Source organism: Mesocricetus auratus, unplaced genomic scaffold (genome assembly GCF_017639785.1).
Source record: "Mesocricetus auratus isolate SY011 unplaced genomic scaffold, BCM_Maur_2.0 Super-Scaffold_100004, whole genome shotgun sequence".
Taxonomy (NCBI): domain Eukaryota; kingdom Metazoa; phylum Chordata; class Mammalia; order Rodentia; family Cricetidae; genus Mesocricetus; species Mesocricetus auratus.
Window position 1 is genome coordinate 102,595,907 of NW_024429189.1, and position 19,029 is coordinate 102,614,935.

Below are 19,029 nucleotides of genomic sequence, written 5' to 3' on the forward strand. Positions count from 1 at the left end.
CACACTAGATAGCTTTTGTGCAATTAGTGTAAATTCATGTCCCTGAACTCTCATACTGTAGGCAATCAAGTTGTATTCAACCAGAATTGAGGAATTTTTATTTCCTAACAGGTTCATTACAGTGGCATAAAATTTTGACCCTCTGCCTGTCCATTCTGTCCTCAGATAGCCCTGGTAGAGTTAGTATATGGATATGGCATGGTAACTCAGGAGGATAAAACCAAACTCTATGTTACTGTTAAGAAGGTCTGTTGTTTGTTATTAAAATAGAATGCTTAGTATGCATCTGAGATTGAATCAGTGTTTTATTGGTAACTTCCAGTGTGTGTGTGTGTGTGTGTGTGTGTGTGTGTGTGTGTGTGTGTAGGTGTTAAATTAATGAATGGTCTATGTATGCATGATTTTAAAATGAGTACTCTGGGGGTTGTATTCTGGAAGGTAAAGTGTTAATAATTTATGAAGAAATTATGGAAGAAGTAATTGAGGTAGGGTTTTTAATCATCTGTCTTACCTGGTATGAGTGACAATGTCTGTCAAGGCACCACCTTCTAGAAACTCCATGACCACCCACAACTCATCTCCAACAAGGTAGCTGTTATACATGTCAACTACATTGTCATGGTGGTAATCACGCATTATCACAACCTGGGTGAGTGAGAAAGACACATATTTATTTCTGTTGATGAAATCAGACTATGTTTTATAATGTGGCCACATCAATATTTTGAGTGAGAGATAACAGGTGCTGGAAAATTTCTTCAGGGATCTATTGTAAATAGGCATCAACAATAGTGATAATAAAAAAGAATCAGGTGAGTATACTTGTGAAAAATGACAGGCCAAACAGACATTGGAAAGATAAGAATGGGATGTGTGGGAGAAAAGGTAGAATGGGAAAATTAAGGGAAAACGTTAAGATATACAGCAAAAATTTTCGAAGAGGAAGTTTACTGAGACATTTGGAGAGACGCAATCAGACACGCCTAGGGGGTTTGTATGGATCACTACCCATACTTTACTGTGGATCAACCCACCAAGCAGCCACTGTAAGCTGAGTTAGTAGGTGGTAAGTAAGTGGGTGGTAACTGAGGCCCATGAAGTAAACAACCAGAGGGGCTATAAGACTTCAGCTTGACTTAGGATGGATCTGAGGGATAATTGGTCTGAATATAAAGAACATATTTAAAATTAAACATGCAAAATTAAACATGGCCTTTTTAAAAAAGTTTAAAGGCCAAAGCAAGCCTACTTGCTGAAAAGAGTGTCTGGGAATTATTGCCTTGTGGCTGCCTCTAGCTTGTTTTCAGAGTTTGTGCTAAGTAGCAAGTCATGCCTAGCTGTTCTACTACTGTGATTTAGAAAAACACCATTCAAAGAATCAGAAACAGGATATAGGCAAGATGCTCAAGCTCATTTATCTGCCACTTCGTGTAGCTTCCAGAAATGAGCATCTTGTGGGAACTAGTGATTTGGGAAGTCACTGGGCTTCATGGAGTCTCCACTGATGAGGTTTCAATGTAACTGAGAGCACTGGTCCAGTGTCCACGGATCAATTCAATTTTGTATACTTATTAGAGAATTTAGACTACTCCCGACAGAATGTCAAGCAGCTCAAGCAGCCATAGATTATTCTGGAGATGTGGACTGCAGATTCTTTGCCAGAGATTGACATCTCTGTCAAATCATCTCTCCCCACATTGCTAATAAAGTTATTAAAGGGATAGTACTCCAAAATGTTGTTTTTTGTTACAGGTACTCATATCGTCTCACCTATTTTAAAGCTCCTAGTTGATACATATATAATATATATAATAACAATGATGTGTACATACATAACAAATACAATAAAATTGATGTCTCAATGATTATCAGTAAAGCAAATGCCATAACTCTACTGGAAAAGCAAACAAATGACATATGATTCAAAAAAGTTTAAATGGCATGTAAATATATAAAAATAAATTCATCTAACTAGCAATACAATTCTGATTAAAATAATACTGTCCTTATCTATCATATCACCAGAGCTAATGTGACATCTAATAATGCTAGCAAATATGACAGAGGACTGTTGCTGGTAAAGGCCCAAACTGGTGCTTTCTAAAATCATTATATATTAATATTCTAAATACTACATATATGTATGTGTTATTTGACTTGTTCATCCTCCTTTAAGAATCTAATAAAATTACAAAACATGAAGCCAAATAGCACTCACTGAAAACAATATAAATCAGAGATTGGTTTAATGAGTTTTATTTATATATATGATAGAAGAATTTGAGGCCATTGAAATGATAAGCTTGATATATTAAAATATAACAGTATACATTCTAAATGTTATTAACATGAAGTCAAATCCTAAATTAAAGAAATTAAAAGTAGGAAGCTATCAGGCTACATGTATAGTATTATTCCAAGTAGAAGATAAGTAAGTAGAAAAAATATAAGAAAAATACTAAAATATTAATGTAGTCTGTCATCACTTGGTTGTGGAGTTATGGTTATACGTATATGCATATGGTTGGAGGACTTGTGTATTTATGAGTTACGTATCCATTCAATCAAACAAGCATGTATGGAAGGTTGCTTATAACATGAGTATGTACTGTACAGGCGTTTTCTCCTTGTGATTCTATAAATGATGTAATGTAACAAATATTTGCATAACATCTGCTTCATATTAAATATTATAAACAATCTAGAAACGATATACCTTACATAAGAGAACATGTATATACTAAATGTAAGCACCATATATCCTTCATACAAAGGGCATGAGCAGGTATGGAGTTTGGTGTGAGCAGAGATTGGAGGACAGATCTCTAGAAATATTGTAGTGAGTATACCCACAGAGACAGACAGCACAGTATGAGTTCTGCAATCTGTTAGATAGCCCTCAAACCCTGGCTTCACAGTCAACTAGTAATATGATCCTGGGCTAGTTAACTAGTTATTTAATCTCTGAGTTGCTTTGTCTCTCATTAATAACAGCACCCCTCTATCTCAGAGGGTTATGCTCAACTACTCTGGTGCTTAGCACAGTGGCTGATACATATGGAGCACTAAAAGGAACAGCCATGCATGAGTAGAACAAGACTAGAGGACGCATCATAGGATAATGCTGGTCTTGCCTTTCTATTTTCAGTGTCATATTCTATGACTGAAAGCATCCCTCCCCATGTGTGTGCGTGTGTGTGCATGTGTGTGTGTGTGTGTGTGTGTGTGTCTGCTTGTCTGTGTCTGTGTCTGCGTGCTGTGATGGTGGTGTGTGCATGGGTATGAGCAGGTATGTGGAGGATGAAGGACAACTTTGAATACTATTGCTCAGGAGTGTCATGGTTTTTGAGACAGGGTCTTTCACTAGACAGGGGGTTCACCAATAGTCTAGGCTGTGTGGCCAGAAATCACCAGGTTGGAGCAAGTACAAAATTGGAGATCTCCCAGCACTGGGATTATGTGCACATATCAGCATGCCAGTTTGTTTGTTTGTTGTGTTGTTGTTTTACTTGAGTTCTGGGGTTAGAACTTAAGTCTCTAAGCCTGTACAGTAAGCACTTTACTGACTGAATTTCCTACTAGCCCCTATCTACATACACTGCTTCTGAAATAGGAAGCAAATGTTACATCAACATGAGAAAGAGGCAATCCAAACACAGCATTTACCTCATTGAAAAGGAGTTCCCGTCTTTGTTGTTTTCGGAGGTCCATTTTCTTCACTGCCACTTGCTTTCCTGTGTGCTTCTCAGTTGCAATGCACACGATGCCTGTTGACCCTTCTCCAATTTTGATAAAGTTATCTAAATATTCCCTGGGGTCTCCTGGGCTGACCACAAGTTGTAGGGCAGCTCGGAACTGTTCATGGGATACCCTGGAGGGCTGCTGGTCTGAGGAGGAGCCCCAGCTAGGTGGAGGGTAGGTGCTGGAGGAGATGCTGAGAGAGCTCAAGTAAGAAGCAGTGGAGATGTACTGAGAACTGGTTTGCAGGGAAGGATGGTGGTACAGGGTGGCTTTGTGGTACCCGGAAGGGTACTGCTGGCTGCTTGAAGAGTAGCCTGTTTTGCTTTGACTTTGAGGTAGTTTGGTGGGGCCTCTGGGGTAGGTGTCGGACCCTGACAATGGAGGACTGAAGACCATCTGTGCTCGATCATAATCCACCTGGGAAGACAGACATAGAGGGGCAGCATTTACTAGATTTGAATCTGAAGCCTGTGATGGGCACAAGAAAGAGAAGAGGCGGTGCTGACAGGATCTGGCTGTGCAGTTGCAAGGCCAGTTATACCCAAGAAAGAGCCATCCCACATCCATGCTCCCTACTCATATTCCACCCAAAGGGTAATTTGATTCATATGTTCCTTATCCAAGATAGACTTTTTGTTTATGACCTATGAATGAAGGAAAGGCCCACAATGAAAGACATTGGTCCTCAGCCAGTGTCTGGTGAGAAATTTCAGGGTTTGGAAGGAGAATTTCCCCATGCTTCCAAACTTATTTCCTCGCAGGTGGCATGTCATGATATCTTGCTTGAACAAATAAAGTCTTTCTGGAGATCAGAGAATGGAGTTTGCCATTAGCTAACCACAGAGGTCTGGAAGTCTGTATCGACATACAGGAAATGAGATGGCTGGGCACAGACAGGCTTTATCTGTACAAGCAAGATGTCACCATAGTGGTGTGTGGCATCCATACACACAACACAGTACCTGTACTTACAAAAGGTAAAACATGGTTCCTGGTACTAAATAGCTTTTGCTTCCATGTGGAGTATAAAACAAAATTGTGACAATTTTGCCAAGTAAGTTCAACTGTAGTTGAGAGTAAAGAAAAATTTCAGGTATTCACGAGAAAAGAATATTGGCCTCAGCCAGCTTTCACTGAGAATTGAGTCCAGCTTTCCAGGAACGACCACTCAGCTTTGACTTTGAAGGGGAGAGTTAAGGGAACTTGGTAGTGGAGAAGGGGAAGGCAAACAGAACAAGGAAGGGCAAGGAAAGCAACAAAGCGAACATTGCTGTGTCCATTCTAACTCCCCAGGCTTATGGTAGAGTTTCTCTGAATGAAATTACTTGCTCTGCCCTTCTCCAATTGCTCTGTCATATGCGCACATAAGAATCCTGCAGAGAAAACTGTGCATCAAGAAGCAAGACTTTTGTGAGTTTCTGTCTATCACATGCTGATGATACCACGAGAATGGGGACTGTCCCGCCTCAGTGCTTGGCCTACAGAGGGGGATATTGACTGGCTGGATGAAGAATGAATAAATGAATGAATGAATGGTGACACTGAAGCCATAGAAATGGAGACATCTGTCATCTTGTCTTTGGCCTAACTACTGAAGACAGTTGTCATGAAATTTGAAAATCTGTTTTCACACATGTTTGAATTGATTTTATTGTCTTTTATTGAACTCAATAAAAATGGTAACAACACAGTAATTTTGAAGAAGAGGAAAAAGATAAGGTAAGGAGAAGAATAAGGAGGAGGAAAAGAAGGAAGAGGAGGAGGAGGAAGAGGAGGATGAAGAGGAGAAGGAGGATGAAGAGGAGGAGGAGGGCAAGGATGAGGAGGAGGATGAAGGGGAGGAGGAAGAGGACAAGGAAGAAGAGGAGGATGAGGAGGAGGATGAAGGGGAGGAGGAGGAGGACAAGGACGAGGAGGAGGACAAGGACGAGGAGGAGGACAAGGATGATGATGATGAGGAGGACAAGGAGGAGGATGAAGAGGAGGAGAATGAAGAGGAGGAGGATGAAGAGGATGCCATGCTCAGTCTTCATGCATAGGAGAGGACCTAGCCCTGCCCTAACCTATTGTGTCAGGCAATGTTGACTCCTAATGGACACCCTTACCCTTGAAGAAGAATGGACTGGGGTTGACTTCAGGGGAAGTGAGTAGGGTGGGAGGAGGTGTGGAGGGAGAACTAACTGTGGTTGGAATGTAAAGTGAAATAAATTAAAAATGAAATAAACAACAAAATTAGCTAGCATTTAAAGAAGATGTACAACACACCAGTGCCATATATATTCATGTACACTAAGTTTTAAAATGATAAGACAGAGCTTTTATTTTTTTTAGATTTTTAAAATTTTTTTGTTTTAATTTTAAATAGCTTGTTTTACATGTCAATCCCAGTTCCCTCTCCCTCCCCTCCTCCCGCACCCTTCATTCCCCCCAGCCTCCCACCCTATTGCCAATTCCTTCCACATAGGGGATATCTAGAGTCTGTCATTTCACTCAGAGTAGGGTCCAGGCACTCCCCTAAGAGTCCAGGCTGAGAGAACATCCCTCTTTGTGCTATGGACACACGATGTCTATTTGTATCCCAAGGATAAACACTGATCCACTGCTCAGGGCCCCATAGGTTGCCCAGGCCTCCTCACTGACAATCACATTCGGAGGGTCCAGATCAGTCCCATGCTGGCCTCCCAGCTGTTGGTCTGGGGTCCAAGAGCTCTCCCCTGTTCAGATTATCTGTCTCTGCTGGTTTTGCCAGCCCATTCTTTGCCAATTTGCTCACCGCTCCTCTCTCTCTGTCATTGGGTTCCTTGGGTTCAGTTCAGTGTTTAACTGTGGGTGTCCCATAAGTTTGCGTATGTTGTGTCTTCATTCTCATTGAGTTCCAGGAAGTCTTTAATTTCTTTTTTTTTATTTCTTTCTTTACCCAGGGATGGTGCAATTGTGCATTGTCCAATTTCCATGAGTTTGTAGGGTTTCTGCGATTTGTGTTATTGTTGAATTCTAATTTTAATGCATGGTTGTCTGATAAGATACAGGGGGTTATTCCAATTTTTTTTTGTATATGTGGAGATTTGCTATGTTTCCTATTATGTGGTCATTTTTAGAGAAGGTTCCATGTGGCGCCGAGAAGAAGGTATATCCCTTTGTGTTTGGGTGGAATGCTCTGTAGATGTCTGTTAAACCCAGTTGGGTCATAACTTCTATTAGTTCTTTTGTTTCTTTGTTAAGTTTCGGTCTGGAGGTCCTGTCTAGCGGTGAGAGCAGAGTGTTGAAGTCTCCTACTATTAGTGTGTGAGATTTTATGTGCAATTTGAGCTTTAGTAATGTTTCTTTCACGAATGTAGGTGCCTTTATATTTGGGGCATAGATGTTTAAAATTGAGACTTCCTCTTGATGGACTTTCCCTTTGATGAATATGAAGTGTCCTTCTTCATCTATTTTGATTGATCTTAATTTGAAGTCTAGTTTGTTAGATATTCAGATTGCTACACCCACTTGTTTCTTGGGACCATTTGTTTGGAAGATCTTTTCCCAACCCTTTACTCTGAGATAACATCTGTCTTTGATGTTGAGATGTGTTTCTTGTATGCAGCAGAAGGAAGGGTTCTGTCTTCGTATCCATTCTGCTAGTCTGTGCCTTTTTATAGGCAAGTTGAGGCCATTGACATTGAGGGATATCAATGACCATTGATTGATGATTCTTGTTTGTGCTTGATTTATTGTTAGTGAAGTTATTTTGTGTAGTTTCTCCTCCCTTTTTTTTGTTCTGTAAAGTGGGATTATATATTGCCTGTGTCTTTGTGAGTGTAGTTATTTTCCTTGGATCTAGGTTTTCCTTCTAGCACTTTCTGTAGAGCTGGATTCATGGATACGTATTGTTTAAATCTGGCTTTGTCATGGAATATTTTGTTTTCTCCATCTATGTAATTGAAAGCTTTGCTGGATATAGTAGTCTGGGCTGGCATCCTTGTTCCCTTAGCGTTTGTAGGACATCTATCCAGGATCTTCTGGCTTTCATCGTTTCCATTGAGAAGTCAGGTGTAATTCGGATAGGTCTGCCTTTATATGTTACTTGGCCTTTTTCTTTAGCTGCTCTTAATATTTTCTCTTTACTCTGTAGGTTTGATGTTTTGATTATTATATGGCGAGGTGACTTCTTTTTCTGGTCCAGCCTATTTGGTGTTCTGTAAGATTCTTGTATTTTCATAGGCATATCCTTCTTTAGGTTAGGGAAGTTTTCTTCTATGATTTTGTTGAATATGTTTTCTGTACCTTTGGGTTGTATTTCTTCACCTTCTTCTATACCTATTATTCTCAGGTTTGGCTTCTTCACGGTGTCCCATATTTCCTGGATATTTTGTGTTAGGGATTTGTTGGTTTTGAGATTTTCTTTGGTTGATGACTCAATATCCTCTAATGAGTCTTCAACACCTGAGATTCTCTCTTCTATCTCTTGTATTCTATTGGTGATACTTGCATCTGTAGTTCCTGATCGTTTACCCAGCTTTCCTATTTCCAGCATCCCCTCATTCTGTGTTTTCTTTCTTGTTTCTATTTCAGCTTTCAATCTGTTTGAGTTGTTTCCTCCATTTGTTTGGTTGTTTTTTTCCTGGTGCTTTTTAGATTCTTTGAGAGATTTGCTTATTTCTTGAATTTTTCCCCCATTTCATGGATTTTTTTTTTGTTTTTTCTTCTATTTATTTAAGGGATTTCCTCGTTTCTTCTTTGAAGGTCTTTATCATCTGTGTCCTCTGCTTCGTCTATGTAGTGCTTTTCGGGTCTTGCTGGTGTTGGTTCCCTAGATTCTGGTGGAGTCATCTTGGTCTTTCTATTGCTGAGTGAGCTCTTATTCTGTCTTCTTCCCATCTCTTCTTCCAGTGGGTGCTGGTGGGGTCTTTCCATGTCCGCTGGTCTCCTTCCTTCCTGAAGCTGAAGCTGGGGATGCTGACACTGAAGCTGAAGCTGAAGCTGTGGTTGCCGGAGGTTGGGGCCTAGAAGGGCTGATGTCTTTCCTGTGTGGGTGGGTCTTCTGGATGCCAGGAGCGGCCCCCGGAAGATCGAGGGGATGGGTGTTGGGCAGGTGATGGGGAGTGCCCCCCCCCAGACCCAATCTCACCTGAAGCTGGGCTTTTAATTGTAATACATTGAACGATGTGTTATAGTTAATAATATACTCTATTAGAAAACAGGCTGATTTCTAAGGCTGTCTGTACGTGTGTGTGTGTGTGTGTGTGTAATGGGAGCATGTTAGAGGAACATCATTGTAATTTAAACAATTAGAATCTTGCTTGACATTAAGCTCCCATTAACCAAGGAATGCTCACCAACAAGGCCAGCAGGAAGGGCCAGGTAATGCATGTAAAGTCTTAAATTTTTATTTTGAAAGCAGATCTTGGGAACCTCAAATGTCATTACTTTCCAGAATCACAATGGGGAGATTTTTTTCTCTCATACTAAGAGAAAGTTGCATTCATCTCCCATGAGCCTGTATAACTGATCTGTAAAGATATACCACAGACAGCAAAGCAATGACCAGTAGGAATCCTAAACAGCACTTGACACTGCATTGGGATCATTTTTTTTTCTCTATCATCTGTCAGCAACATTATTAGGATCTACTCTGAGCAAGTAGCTTGTGGAATAAAAAAAGAAGACACATGCCTGCATGAAGGGGACAATTTCCTCTTACAGACAAGACAGAATTGTTTTCTGGGAACTAACTGTCTTTGAAAATTAGGTATTTTAGATAAGAAAGTGCAATTGTCTTTCATGGCTGCTGGAAAGAGGTGCAGACTCTTAAAAAAGCTACAAGGAACAACCACAACCCCAAGAGACAATTTTAGAACCAAACTAAGTGACTCAGAAAAATTAACTGTCTGCTTCAGGCAAGTGAACACGTGGTCTCTCCATGGGGCCTTTATCTTTCCATTCAAGGGGATGATAGCACTCAGCCAGGTTTTCCAAAGGAGAAGTGCAGGAGTGATCCCCTTGGGATCATAGGTCACTGAATTGCAACCTTCACTTTGATCTTAACCAACTGCAATAGTGGAGCATGTTACTGGCTCATGCCTTAAGGAAAGGCCACATTTTATTTAAGTCTGCTTTGTTTTCAAAGGCATGGAAAGATAAAGTATCACATTAGCAATGCAGGCCAATGACCCCACACTCCCAAGAGGATCACAGGAACTGCTGCTTCTGCTGATGTCTATCCTGTATTCACAGAAGGAAGCTTCTGAATGCCCTGGACCCTTAGCACATTGGCACCCAGATCTTACTTCTGGCCTGCTGTGACATTCTCACCATTACTTGTCACCCACCTGATCTGTACAATCAAAGCTGAACCTCTTCCTTGTGATTAAAATGCTGTGACATTTTCCTAGCGCCAAACTTGACCTTCCTTCCTTAGGACTACTCTATTAAAAGTCTGTTCTTGCAGAAAAATAAAGACCAATGGCAGCATTTGATGTGTGCTTTCCAGGATTCAAGGACCATTCTAAGTACTCCACATACATCATGGTATTTCAACCTCACTTTAAACAATAAGACTCATAATTGTTCTATTTGATAAGAGGAATGAGGTATAGTATGCCGAAGTCGGTCAGAAAGAAGCCTTAAAGCTACCGAGAGAGTAGAATGAAAGTGCTAGGCTCCTTTGAGTCACTTGTCACCTGGGTCCTACATAAGTTCACTGTGATAGGCTTCGATGATGGGAGATGGGGAGTGGACAGAGGAAGACAATGTGTGAACTGACAAAGACAGAAATAAGGGATGCCATCGTGTTCATCTGGGACCCTACATATCTGAGTAGCCTGAAGCAAAATATAACAAATGGACCAGAAAATAATGGATGATAACGTCTATGGGAATGGAATGAAAGAAAAAGTAGGGTTGTACTTTTGTTAACAGTCTTGACTTAGATAAGTCTTCTAAACCCCCCCCCACACAAAGTGGTTGTCTCAGAAAACTAAGCTGACCATCTATGTACATAACTCATTATTTTCAGTTTTGCTATTGTCAAGATCAACTTTGTATCAGTGACATTTACGCCCAGCTTTCAGCTGTATGCTCTTTTATGAAGGGAAGCCTAGTTGCTTTCCTCTGATATGACTACTTCTCCCCTTTTACATGCTCTTGACATCCCTCTAACTTGTCTGTATTTGGGAGTGGTGAGCACAAATAAATCTGCATATGTATAATTTTATATGCATGTGGCTGTGCAGAGGAGTCCAACTTGAACTGTGAAGTCTTTTCTTTGAGTAATTTACAGACATAGTCTAGAGGAAAATGGAATAGCCATGGGATTTCATATAAGCCTGTCTCTCATATTTGTGAAGGGATGTAGAAGCTAATTATTTAGTAAACCACAGTGCAGTTGAGTTATAACATTAAAACAGATGGTAATTACTAAATGAATAAATGCACTAAAACATTTCCACAGGATGTGTGTATACAGTTTGCCCCCAGAGAACTCAGTGTGAGGGCTGAACAGGATCAGAAAGATGTAACACAGGAGGGTAAACAATAGACAGAGCACAAAGACTGTCCCCATTCAACCAGGGAAAGCAGGTCTGTGCTTTGTGAGCAAGTAACTCTATAGGAATGACTTCTCTTCTTTGTACTCTAAAGGGGATTCCCATATGGCACAAGGCAATAAAAGAAAGTCGATTGTTTTGCAAATTATCACCCAGGGCTGCCAAACTGCTTAGCTGCTCTGAGAAGAGACCACTAATGATGGCTGCATGTTGGCTATACATGGAGAGGAAATTCTCTCTGCAGAAATCTTTAAAAATACAGGCAGATGAATAAGAAGTCATGCTTTACTTCCTTTTTGGGTGGTTAGTAACATACATTTGGCTTTTACTTTCCTGAAACCTTTTAGTATATCATATCATGCCTTTTCACATCTCTATTCAAAATGTAAAAAGAAAAAAACGGGGGGAGGGAGGCTTATTATGTGGCGATAAATAATTTCCAGTCAACGGTTTGGCCAGAATGCCCTTCTACAATAAGTGTACTGTCTCCAAGGATAGGGTTAGGTACAGGCTTGTGATGTATCAAGATTATAAGTAATTATAGCAATGAATTCCTTTAATCAATCAATTTCAGCAATGGTGCACTGCAGTAGACAGGGCATAAAACTCCTCACCGCTATCAATTGCCCCGATTACAGCTGGCTGTCAGCCAGAATTCCCTTGATCCATGTTAGTTAAATGCACATTAATCTGAATTTGGCAGTGTAATCAAGGACCTAACTGAACTGTGAAATTGAATTCTGCAGTAGAACATCATTTGACCACTTCATGCCAAGGCTGGGGGAAAAAAGAGTAGAGGGTAGGAGAAAGAACAGAAGGGAAAAAATCACGCTGCAGCTTCTCTTTGTTACCAGGACCTTGTGTACTGACATCAGGGAGGCTGTGGCTGGATGGTGCTGGATGGTAGTGTATGAGATAGCTGTGTTGTGCATCTGTCTACAGAACGGTGGCTGAGGAATGTTCCATGAAGGATGGAGATTACAGGGAAGGGAGACGGCTGCCACCAGAGCTTAGTTGTGATGCTCCAATACACCTTTTTGGAACACAATGAAACAAAGAGAGTATTCATGTCAAAAAAGGAAAAAGGCAAATGGGGTGTTGCTTGCTCTACATAGATCAGGGTGGGATAAAAGCGAATCACAGCCCTCTATTGTCTGAGCATGGGAAGAGCGTCTTACATTTTCCTGACTTGACTGAAAGGAAAATGTTAACAGGAGCAGCCTTGGCTTTGGGAAGGGAAAATGAGCATCTGCAAGAGAGCCAGGGAGAATCACTAGTGCCCAGTCCTACAGAGACATTTTAGGGACTGGTAATTAGGAAAAGGCAACTCATTCATTCTGCTGGTCCCCTGTTGTGCTCTGCAATCCCAGTTTCTTCCCCATTATAGGCAGGAAACCCAACTGATGGGTGAGTTGAGTCCTGCTTGCTCGCATGCTTGCCATACAGTCCTGTCTGAGGCTGATGGTCTCCTGCACCTCCATCCTTGAGTTTCCAGTCAGTTGCTGTCCTCTGAGCTATAGTCTGTTTATCGCAGGACATTAAGGAACCTCCTGTCAAACCCTAATAAAATAGTTACCATCGTGTACCCCAAAGAGAAAACTTGGATTTTTATTGATGTGGTGAAGTTTTTTCCTGTTATTTATTTTCATTTACAAACTGGAGGGGTCAGTGTTGTAGTGGCATAGTGTCATAGTGTCACATTTACTCTGGCTGAATGACAGAGGTACATAGCACATGCTGCCAGCTGATGTTCAACTTGGATGAAAGAGGCAATGAGGAGAGGTGATGAGCAGCCCTTGTGACACTAAAAGCATTGAGGAATCTCCTTAAGTTGCTGAGGTAGGGGATTTGGGAAGTAGGTTGAATACTGGATGCTTAGACACACTTGCTGCACTTCAAAACCATGTGCAGTAACAAACTGTTCAGTAAATTGAACAAGTGGCTAGGGAATCTCCTCAAACCATTAAATTGGAATCTCACTTGTAGTACATCTTATAAAAGAATGCTGAAGGGGAAGGTTTTTTGTGACTTAATAAGTAAATGGTATATGCACACTGAGGACATTGAAATAAGTTGCTACTGACTTCTGCAAACAATCAGACAGGAGTTCCATGAAGAAATGACTATGTCTGTGATGAGCATACTCGAGCACACTGATATTTCTGGCTTTTCTTCTAACTCTGAATGGGCATACATAATTAGCCATAGTAATTGCTTCTCCTAACTTACAGGAAGTGTCCTCCATCCAACAACAGATGCTCTGACTTACCATCCCTCCACGCCTGAGACAGTGTGCAGGTACTCTAGCGCACAGGGTTTGGCTCTTTGCTTCAGAATATTGTTCATCTGTGTCAGGGTCCTGAGAAAATTAGTGATGGACTCATTTTGTCTTTTAACTTAGTAATGGAGAAAACTACTTATAATGGCCAAAATATGACTTGACTTTAAACACAAGAGCATTCTTGAGAAGATGTGTATATACCTGCAGGGCAGATGTTAAAGATGACATGGCATCACCTTTTTACATGCTTTACATAATTTAGTGAGGTCCCTACAGGACATATATAGAAAGGAAACAAAGATAAATGCAATGGCACCTATCGTTATGTGAAATGATTTAGCAATCATATTTTTTGCCCTTTTTTTCTCCACTTAGTTTCTTGGTACAGACCTTTGGGCTTCAGTAGGATTGCCATTGCATAAAGCATCAGGCTCCTAATGGGTTCCTAGGTACTGGTCCACAGGAAAAATTAAAAGAGGAAAAGTAGAGCAGGAGTTGGTGCTTTGTCACTGACTGAGTCTGAGAATGCCAGCGCTGCAAATAACAGTGAACCACTGAACAAGTGATTCCCGAAGCCTGGGCACATAGATCAGAGCAATTTTACTCCCTGAGAAAGCAAAGTGCCAACCAAATAGTGATAAGGATCACTGTAGTGACTCCAGAGGAAGTTTCAAGTAAGCTTGCACACTTTTCTATGTAGCTATTGTTCTAGAGAAACGGCCTTCTTTATATGGCATCTGTTCAGGACGCCAAGAGCTACAACATTGTCCTCTCTTGCTGCCCTGTATATAGGAGATGATGTGGTAAACTGGTCAAGATGTATAGACAGTTCCCACTTATCTCTGGCTAAGCACCTGAGAATTTCACGTTCATTCTAAAGAGTTAAGTGAACATGGATGGTTGTTTCAGAGTTCTCATGATGCTCACTAAGACTCTATATGGTATTGGGATAATTACCCAACTACACTGGACTTCTGTGACCCATATCTCTAAAATGAGGACAGTCATAGGAATGGGGAAATCCGTAAAGAGGGACTATGTAGGATGATATAATTTGTTCCTATGGTTTCAAAACAAGCAAAAATTACACACACCACATGCTTTCTAACCAGAAATATACCTGGGCATAAGGATTAATAGCTTGCCATGTGCAAACTCTTTGATGTTTATTAATCTTATTTAATTGGCAGCACAAGCTCAAAGTACTAAAACACTCTACAGACGAGGAAATTGCAACACAGACAATCTCATATAGTGTGTAAGGACTCAAATTCATAAAATAAACATAAAAAAGCAATCACCTAAGGTAGAATAAATTTATAAGAGAGTCGTATGGATCTACGCACTTAAAAGTCTTTCTTTGCAGCTTATGGTTTCAGTATTTACCCATAATTCACATTTCTAGGTGATTAGAAGGTACATCTGGAGCATAGCATGAACTGCAGGCACAAAGAGCTTCCCTTGTGTATAGGGAATATCGACAGTGAGGTGAGGGAATCCAGCAGCCTCACACTTACTTTGCTGCTTGTCAGCATTTGAGGAAAGGAAGAATGTTCTGGAAACATATACTATAGGGTCAGAGGGATGTGGTTTCAGATGCTGGCTAAGCCACTGCATACATATCTTTGGACAAGCCCATAAAGACCGTTTTCTGGAATGTCAACTTCCTCAACTGCCAAATAAAGGAGCCTGAATTGGACAATGTCTGCAAAAGGCTTCTCAATGTGCTTAGAACACAGAGACCCTCGTATTATAGCCAATGTCTGTATGTGAAATAAAGAGACTGACATGTCAGCTACATGTATGAGTAAGGAGGCTGTTGTGACATGAACTTCTTTAACCCTCAGCTGACATGATGAGGCAGGGACTATCTTTATCTCCATTTTATAGTTTAATAGGAGTCACAGTTAAGCAGTCACCCTGTTAGTAAATGGCAATGTCATGAATCAGATTTGAGCAGTTTATCTCCCCAAATGATGTTCCTCACCATTCGAATGTGCTTGATCAAGGGTAGCTGTAGAAGACAGATCTGGAGCTCATTTTATACAGCCTTATCTATGGCAAAGGCTGGTATGTTTTGTTATTGTAGATACCTTATTATTAAGAGTGAAGAATGGCAACCCTTACCATCTAATAAGAAAGAGTCCACGGTTGCTGCTATGTACTCTGTAATGCCAGAACAACCCTTCACAACAAAAGAATTACCTGGTACAAAACATCAGTAGTGTCAAGGCTGAGAAACCCTACCTCTGAATGAAAGAGGATGATGTATTTCAGATATTGAAATAATTTCTGAGGCAACACCAAGACATTAGTGCTAGAAAGAGTTGGCAGAGACTGAATATAAGCTTGGTGCTCTCAGTAAAAGTCTGTGTGCTTATGGGGGGTGCATCTCAGGGATTGAAACATGACCACAATGAGCATGGTGTTAATGTGCCTCCCAAACCCTGTTCCTTAACTTCCAATGGGGACAAGAGATCTTGCTGTGAGGTTTAATGAAGCAGCATGCATATCTGACACACAGCAAATGCCTGGTGAAACACTGAATTGTCCCTGTGGCAGGAATTTCTCAGTGGCTTTACCCCAGGGTGCTCTGGTGACACCAACATCTATCCACCTGGTTCCTGGAGAGCACTGAGGGACACCGTTAAATGCAAGATGGCATTATCTCCTGACAGGTTGCAGTAAGGTAAACGAGTCTTCTGGGGAGAGAGGGAAGCATTCACCCTCTCTTCTTGCTGTCTTCTATAGTGGCACTAAACTTGGCTTAGCTTGGCTTTCCTACCTCAAGGTTGCATATGCTCAGTCTCAGTAGACAAAACAGAAAAGTCGAGAACATGTTAGTGTCAATGGCTTCTATACAATTTCTATTCTTGTCATGCTTGTAACAAGATAAGTGGAGTGGGGATTTTTTTGTGGTTGTCGTTGTTACTCTACATTGTTCTTCACTGTGAGTTAGGATTAAAATTTAAAAAAAAATTAAAGGGTAAAATATCTCGAACTGGTGTCATACATTCACATCCATAACCCTCCTCATGGGATGTGTGCTTTTTCTTCCTGTGTGAACTTCACCCACCCTCCTCTAGAAATTGTCATGAGGCAAAGCCAAATTATCTGAGTCGTGATCACTATTTCTTGCCCCAGCTGGAAATCCGAATGCAATAGGTTGATTTTGCAGAGTACAGCTCTAAAGACAGAGGCACCTAACTGTTTTTAGAGAGATGTTATATTTTTAATCAAGTAAGCGTTTTAATTACCAACATGCTTCCCGCCTCCTGCCCTCCCATAAAACCTGCTCGTCAATTCTCAGGGGTTTTGGGAGACACCAGAGCTGCAGCTTGCTCCTTTTGGAACCCTTGATTAAAAATGCTGAAAACCTCATGGCAGACAGTCCTATGTGTGAATAGGTTCGTATTTTCCCCGAGCCACAGTTGCTGATGCGTTGTTTTCGGCTTTAGAAAAGCTGGAGTTTGGGGCAGGAGGTTTATTTTGACTTACATTTGGAAATCTGTAGGAATGAAGTAAATACCCATTTTCGGCTCTGCTTTCTCCTTCTCCTTCTTCCTCTTAGTTTAAAGTTCTGGAAAGCCCTAAAATTTACCATTGATATTATTTGAAAATTCAGTTGAAGCCCTGAAATAACAGAGGCCTGCATAATGGGAAAGAGCTAGAGTGGAAGAAATGCCAGGCTTGAAGCTAGATCTTGTGTGTAGACCACTAACTGAAATCTTACGTGTGGCATGTGACTCTACACCAGGGCTCTTTTCTGGGAAACGATTGGGCAAGACTTGCTCCTGGTGATGCTCAATCCCAAAGGCCTCTAGGATGAATGAAGTACACTAGACAGGACCTGAACAAACTGAAGAGACTGTGTCCCTTCTTTTTTTAAATTTTTTATTTTATTATTTTAATTTTAAATAGCTTGTTTCACATATCTCTCCCTTCCCTCCTCCAGAACCACTCCCCCCTGCCATCCCCCCCAGCCTCCTACCCTATCCCCACTTCCTTCCACATAGGGGATATCTAGAGTCTGTTATTTCACTCAGGGCAGGGTCCAGGCACTCCTCTAAGAGTCCAGGCTGAGAGAGCACCCCTCTTTGTGTTATGGACACATGAAGTCCATTTGTATGCCAGGGATAAACACTGATCTACTGCCTAGGGCCCCATAGGTTGCCCAGGCCACCTCACACTCAGGGGGTCTGGATCAGTCCAATACTGGCCTCCCAGATGTCGGTCTGGGGTCCAAGAGCTCTCCCTTGTTCAGATCAGCTGTCTCTGCTTGTTTTGCCAGCCCACTCTTTGCCAATTTGCTCATCGCTCTCTCTCTCTCTCTCTCTCTCTCTCTCTCTCTCTCTCTCTCTCTCTCTCTCTCTCTATCTCTCTCTCTTCCTCTCTCTGTCACTGGGTTCCATGTGTTCAGTTCAGTGTTTAACTGTGGGTGTTTGCCTCTGCTTGCATCAGTCACTGGATGAAGGTTCTAGGATGGTTATAGACATCAAGTTCATTATCAGGAATGGGCATTTAAAGTGGTTCCTCCACTATTGCTTAGCTTGCCAATTGGAGTCATCCCTTTAGATCACTAGAAGTCTCACTGGTGCCAGATCTGTCTTATAACCTATGATGAACAGATTGGGAACACGGAGAGGGGTAGAGGGGAGTGGGAGCTGGGAAGAAGCGAGGGGGAGAAGAGGAAGAGACAGTAGGTCATGGGGGAACAGGAAGGTTGTGTGGGGGATAGAATAGCCCGTGTCCCTTCTAGTGGCAGGATTTATCTCTAGCCAATTCATTTTGAATCCTATATGAAGAGGTGGCTTCTGGGATACCAAGCTAACATGTCAATTTTCAATAGAAGTTTATAATCTCATATTTTGGGACTTATAAGTAAAAAAGGACCAACCATGTTAATGGGTCAAAATTAGCACCGTGACTGAAAGATGTTATATTTCAACATCATTCTCAAGGACTATGAACCAAACCAGCTCTTTCACATCTGTTCCAGTGTACCACCAATATACAAATTGTTTTGATAGTGTGGGAGGACTGAATCCAGGGCCTTGCACTCTACTACTCAGCCACGTATTAACACTTTTATTTTGAGAAGGTCACTAGACCTTGAGACTTGTTCTATTGCCCAGGCTGGTCTTGAACTTGTGATCTTTCTCCTACAGCTTGCTAAGTAGTGAGACTACAGAAGTGTGGTCCATGCTCAACACATTCTTTTACTGAATTCTGAGTGGGTGACTTGACTCAGCAGTAGAACATTACTAATTTATGTATTTTATCCTAGAACCATGAAGGGCTCTACTGCATAGTACTCACAGAGAGTGATCTGTGTCAGAGTTGTGCTAAGTCAAGTATCAAGATACATATACAGGTGCTATGTGGGTTTGGCTGTTGGCTATTGGCTTTTAAGACCTAGGTCCAGCAATTGCCATGGGAGGAACAAAGTAAAAGTGTTTAGGACACTCTAATCATGGCCGT

At 41.3% G+C, this 19,029-nt stretch overlaps 1 protein-coding gene across 4 annotated transcripts in view; it reads right to left on the minus strand.

Annotated features, from left to right (window-relative positions):
* The window catches only part of Pak5 (p21 (RAC1) activated kinase 5), a 279,635-nt gene that overhangs the window by 18,377 nt on the left and 242,229 nt on the right, over window positions 1-19,029 (minus strand). For all 4 annotated transcript variants that reach the window (XM_040746372.1, XM_040746373.1, XM_005068684.3 and 1 more), the window contains 2 exons: window positions 3,667-4,158; window positions 512-645 (listed from right to left, as the gene is read on the minus strand). In XM_040746372.1, coding sequence (XP_040602306.1) covers window positions 512-645; window positions 3,667-4,158 — 626 coding nt within the window. The remainder of the gene's footprint in view (window positions 1-511; window positions 646-3,666; window positions 4,159-19,029) is intronic.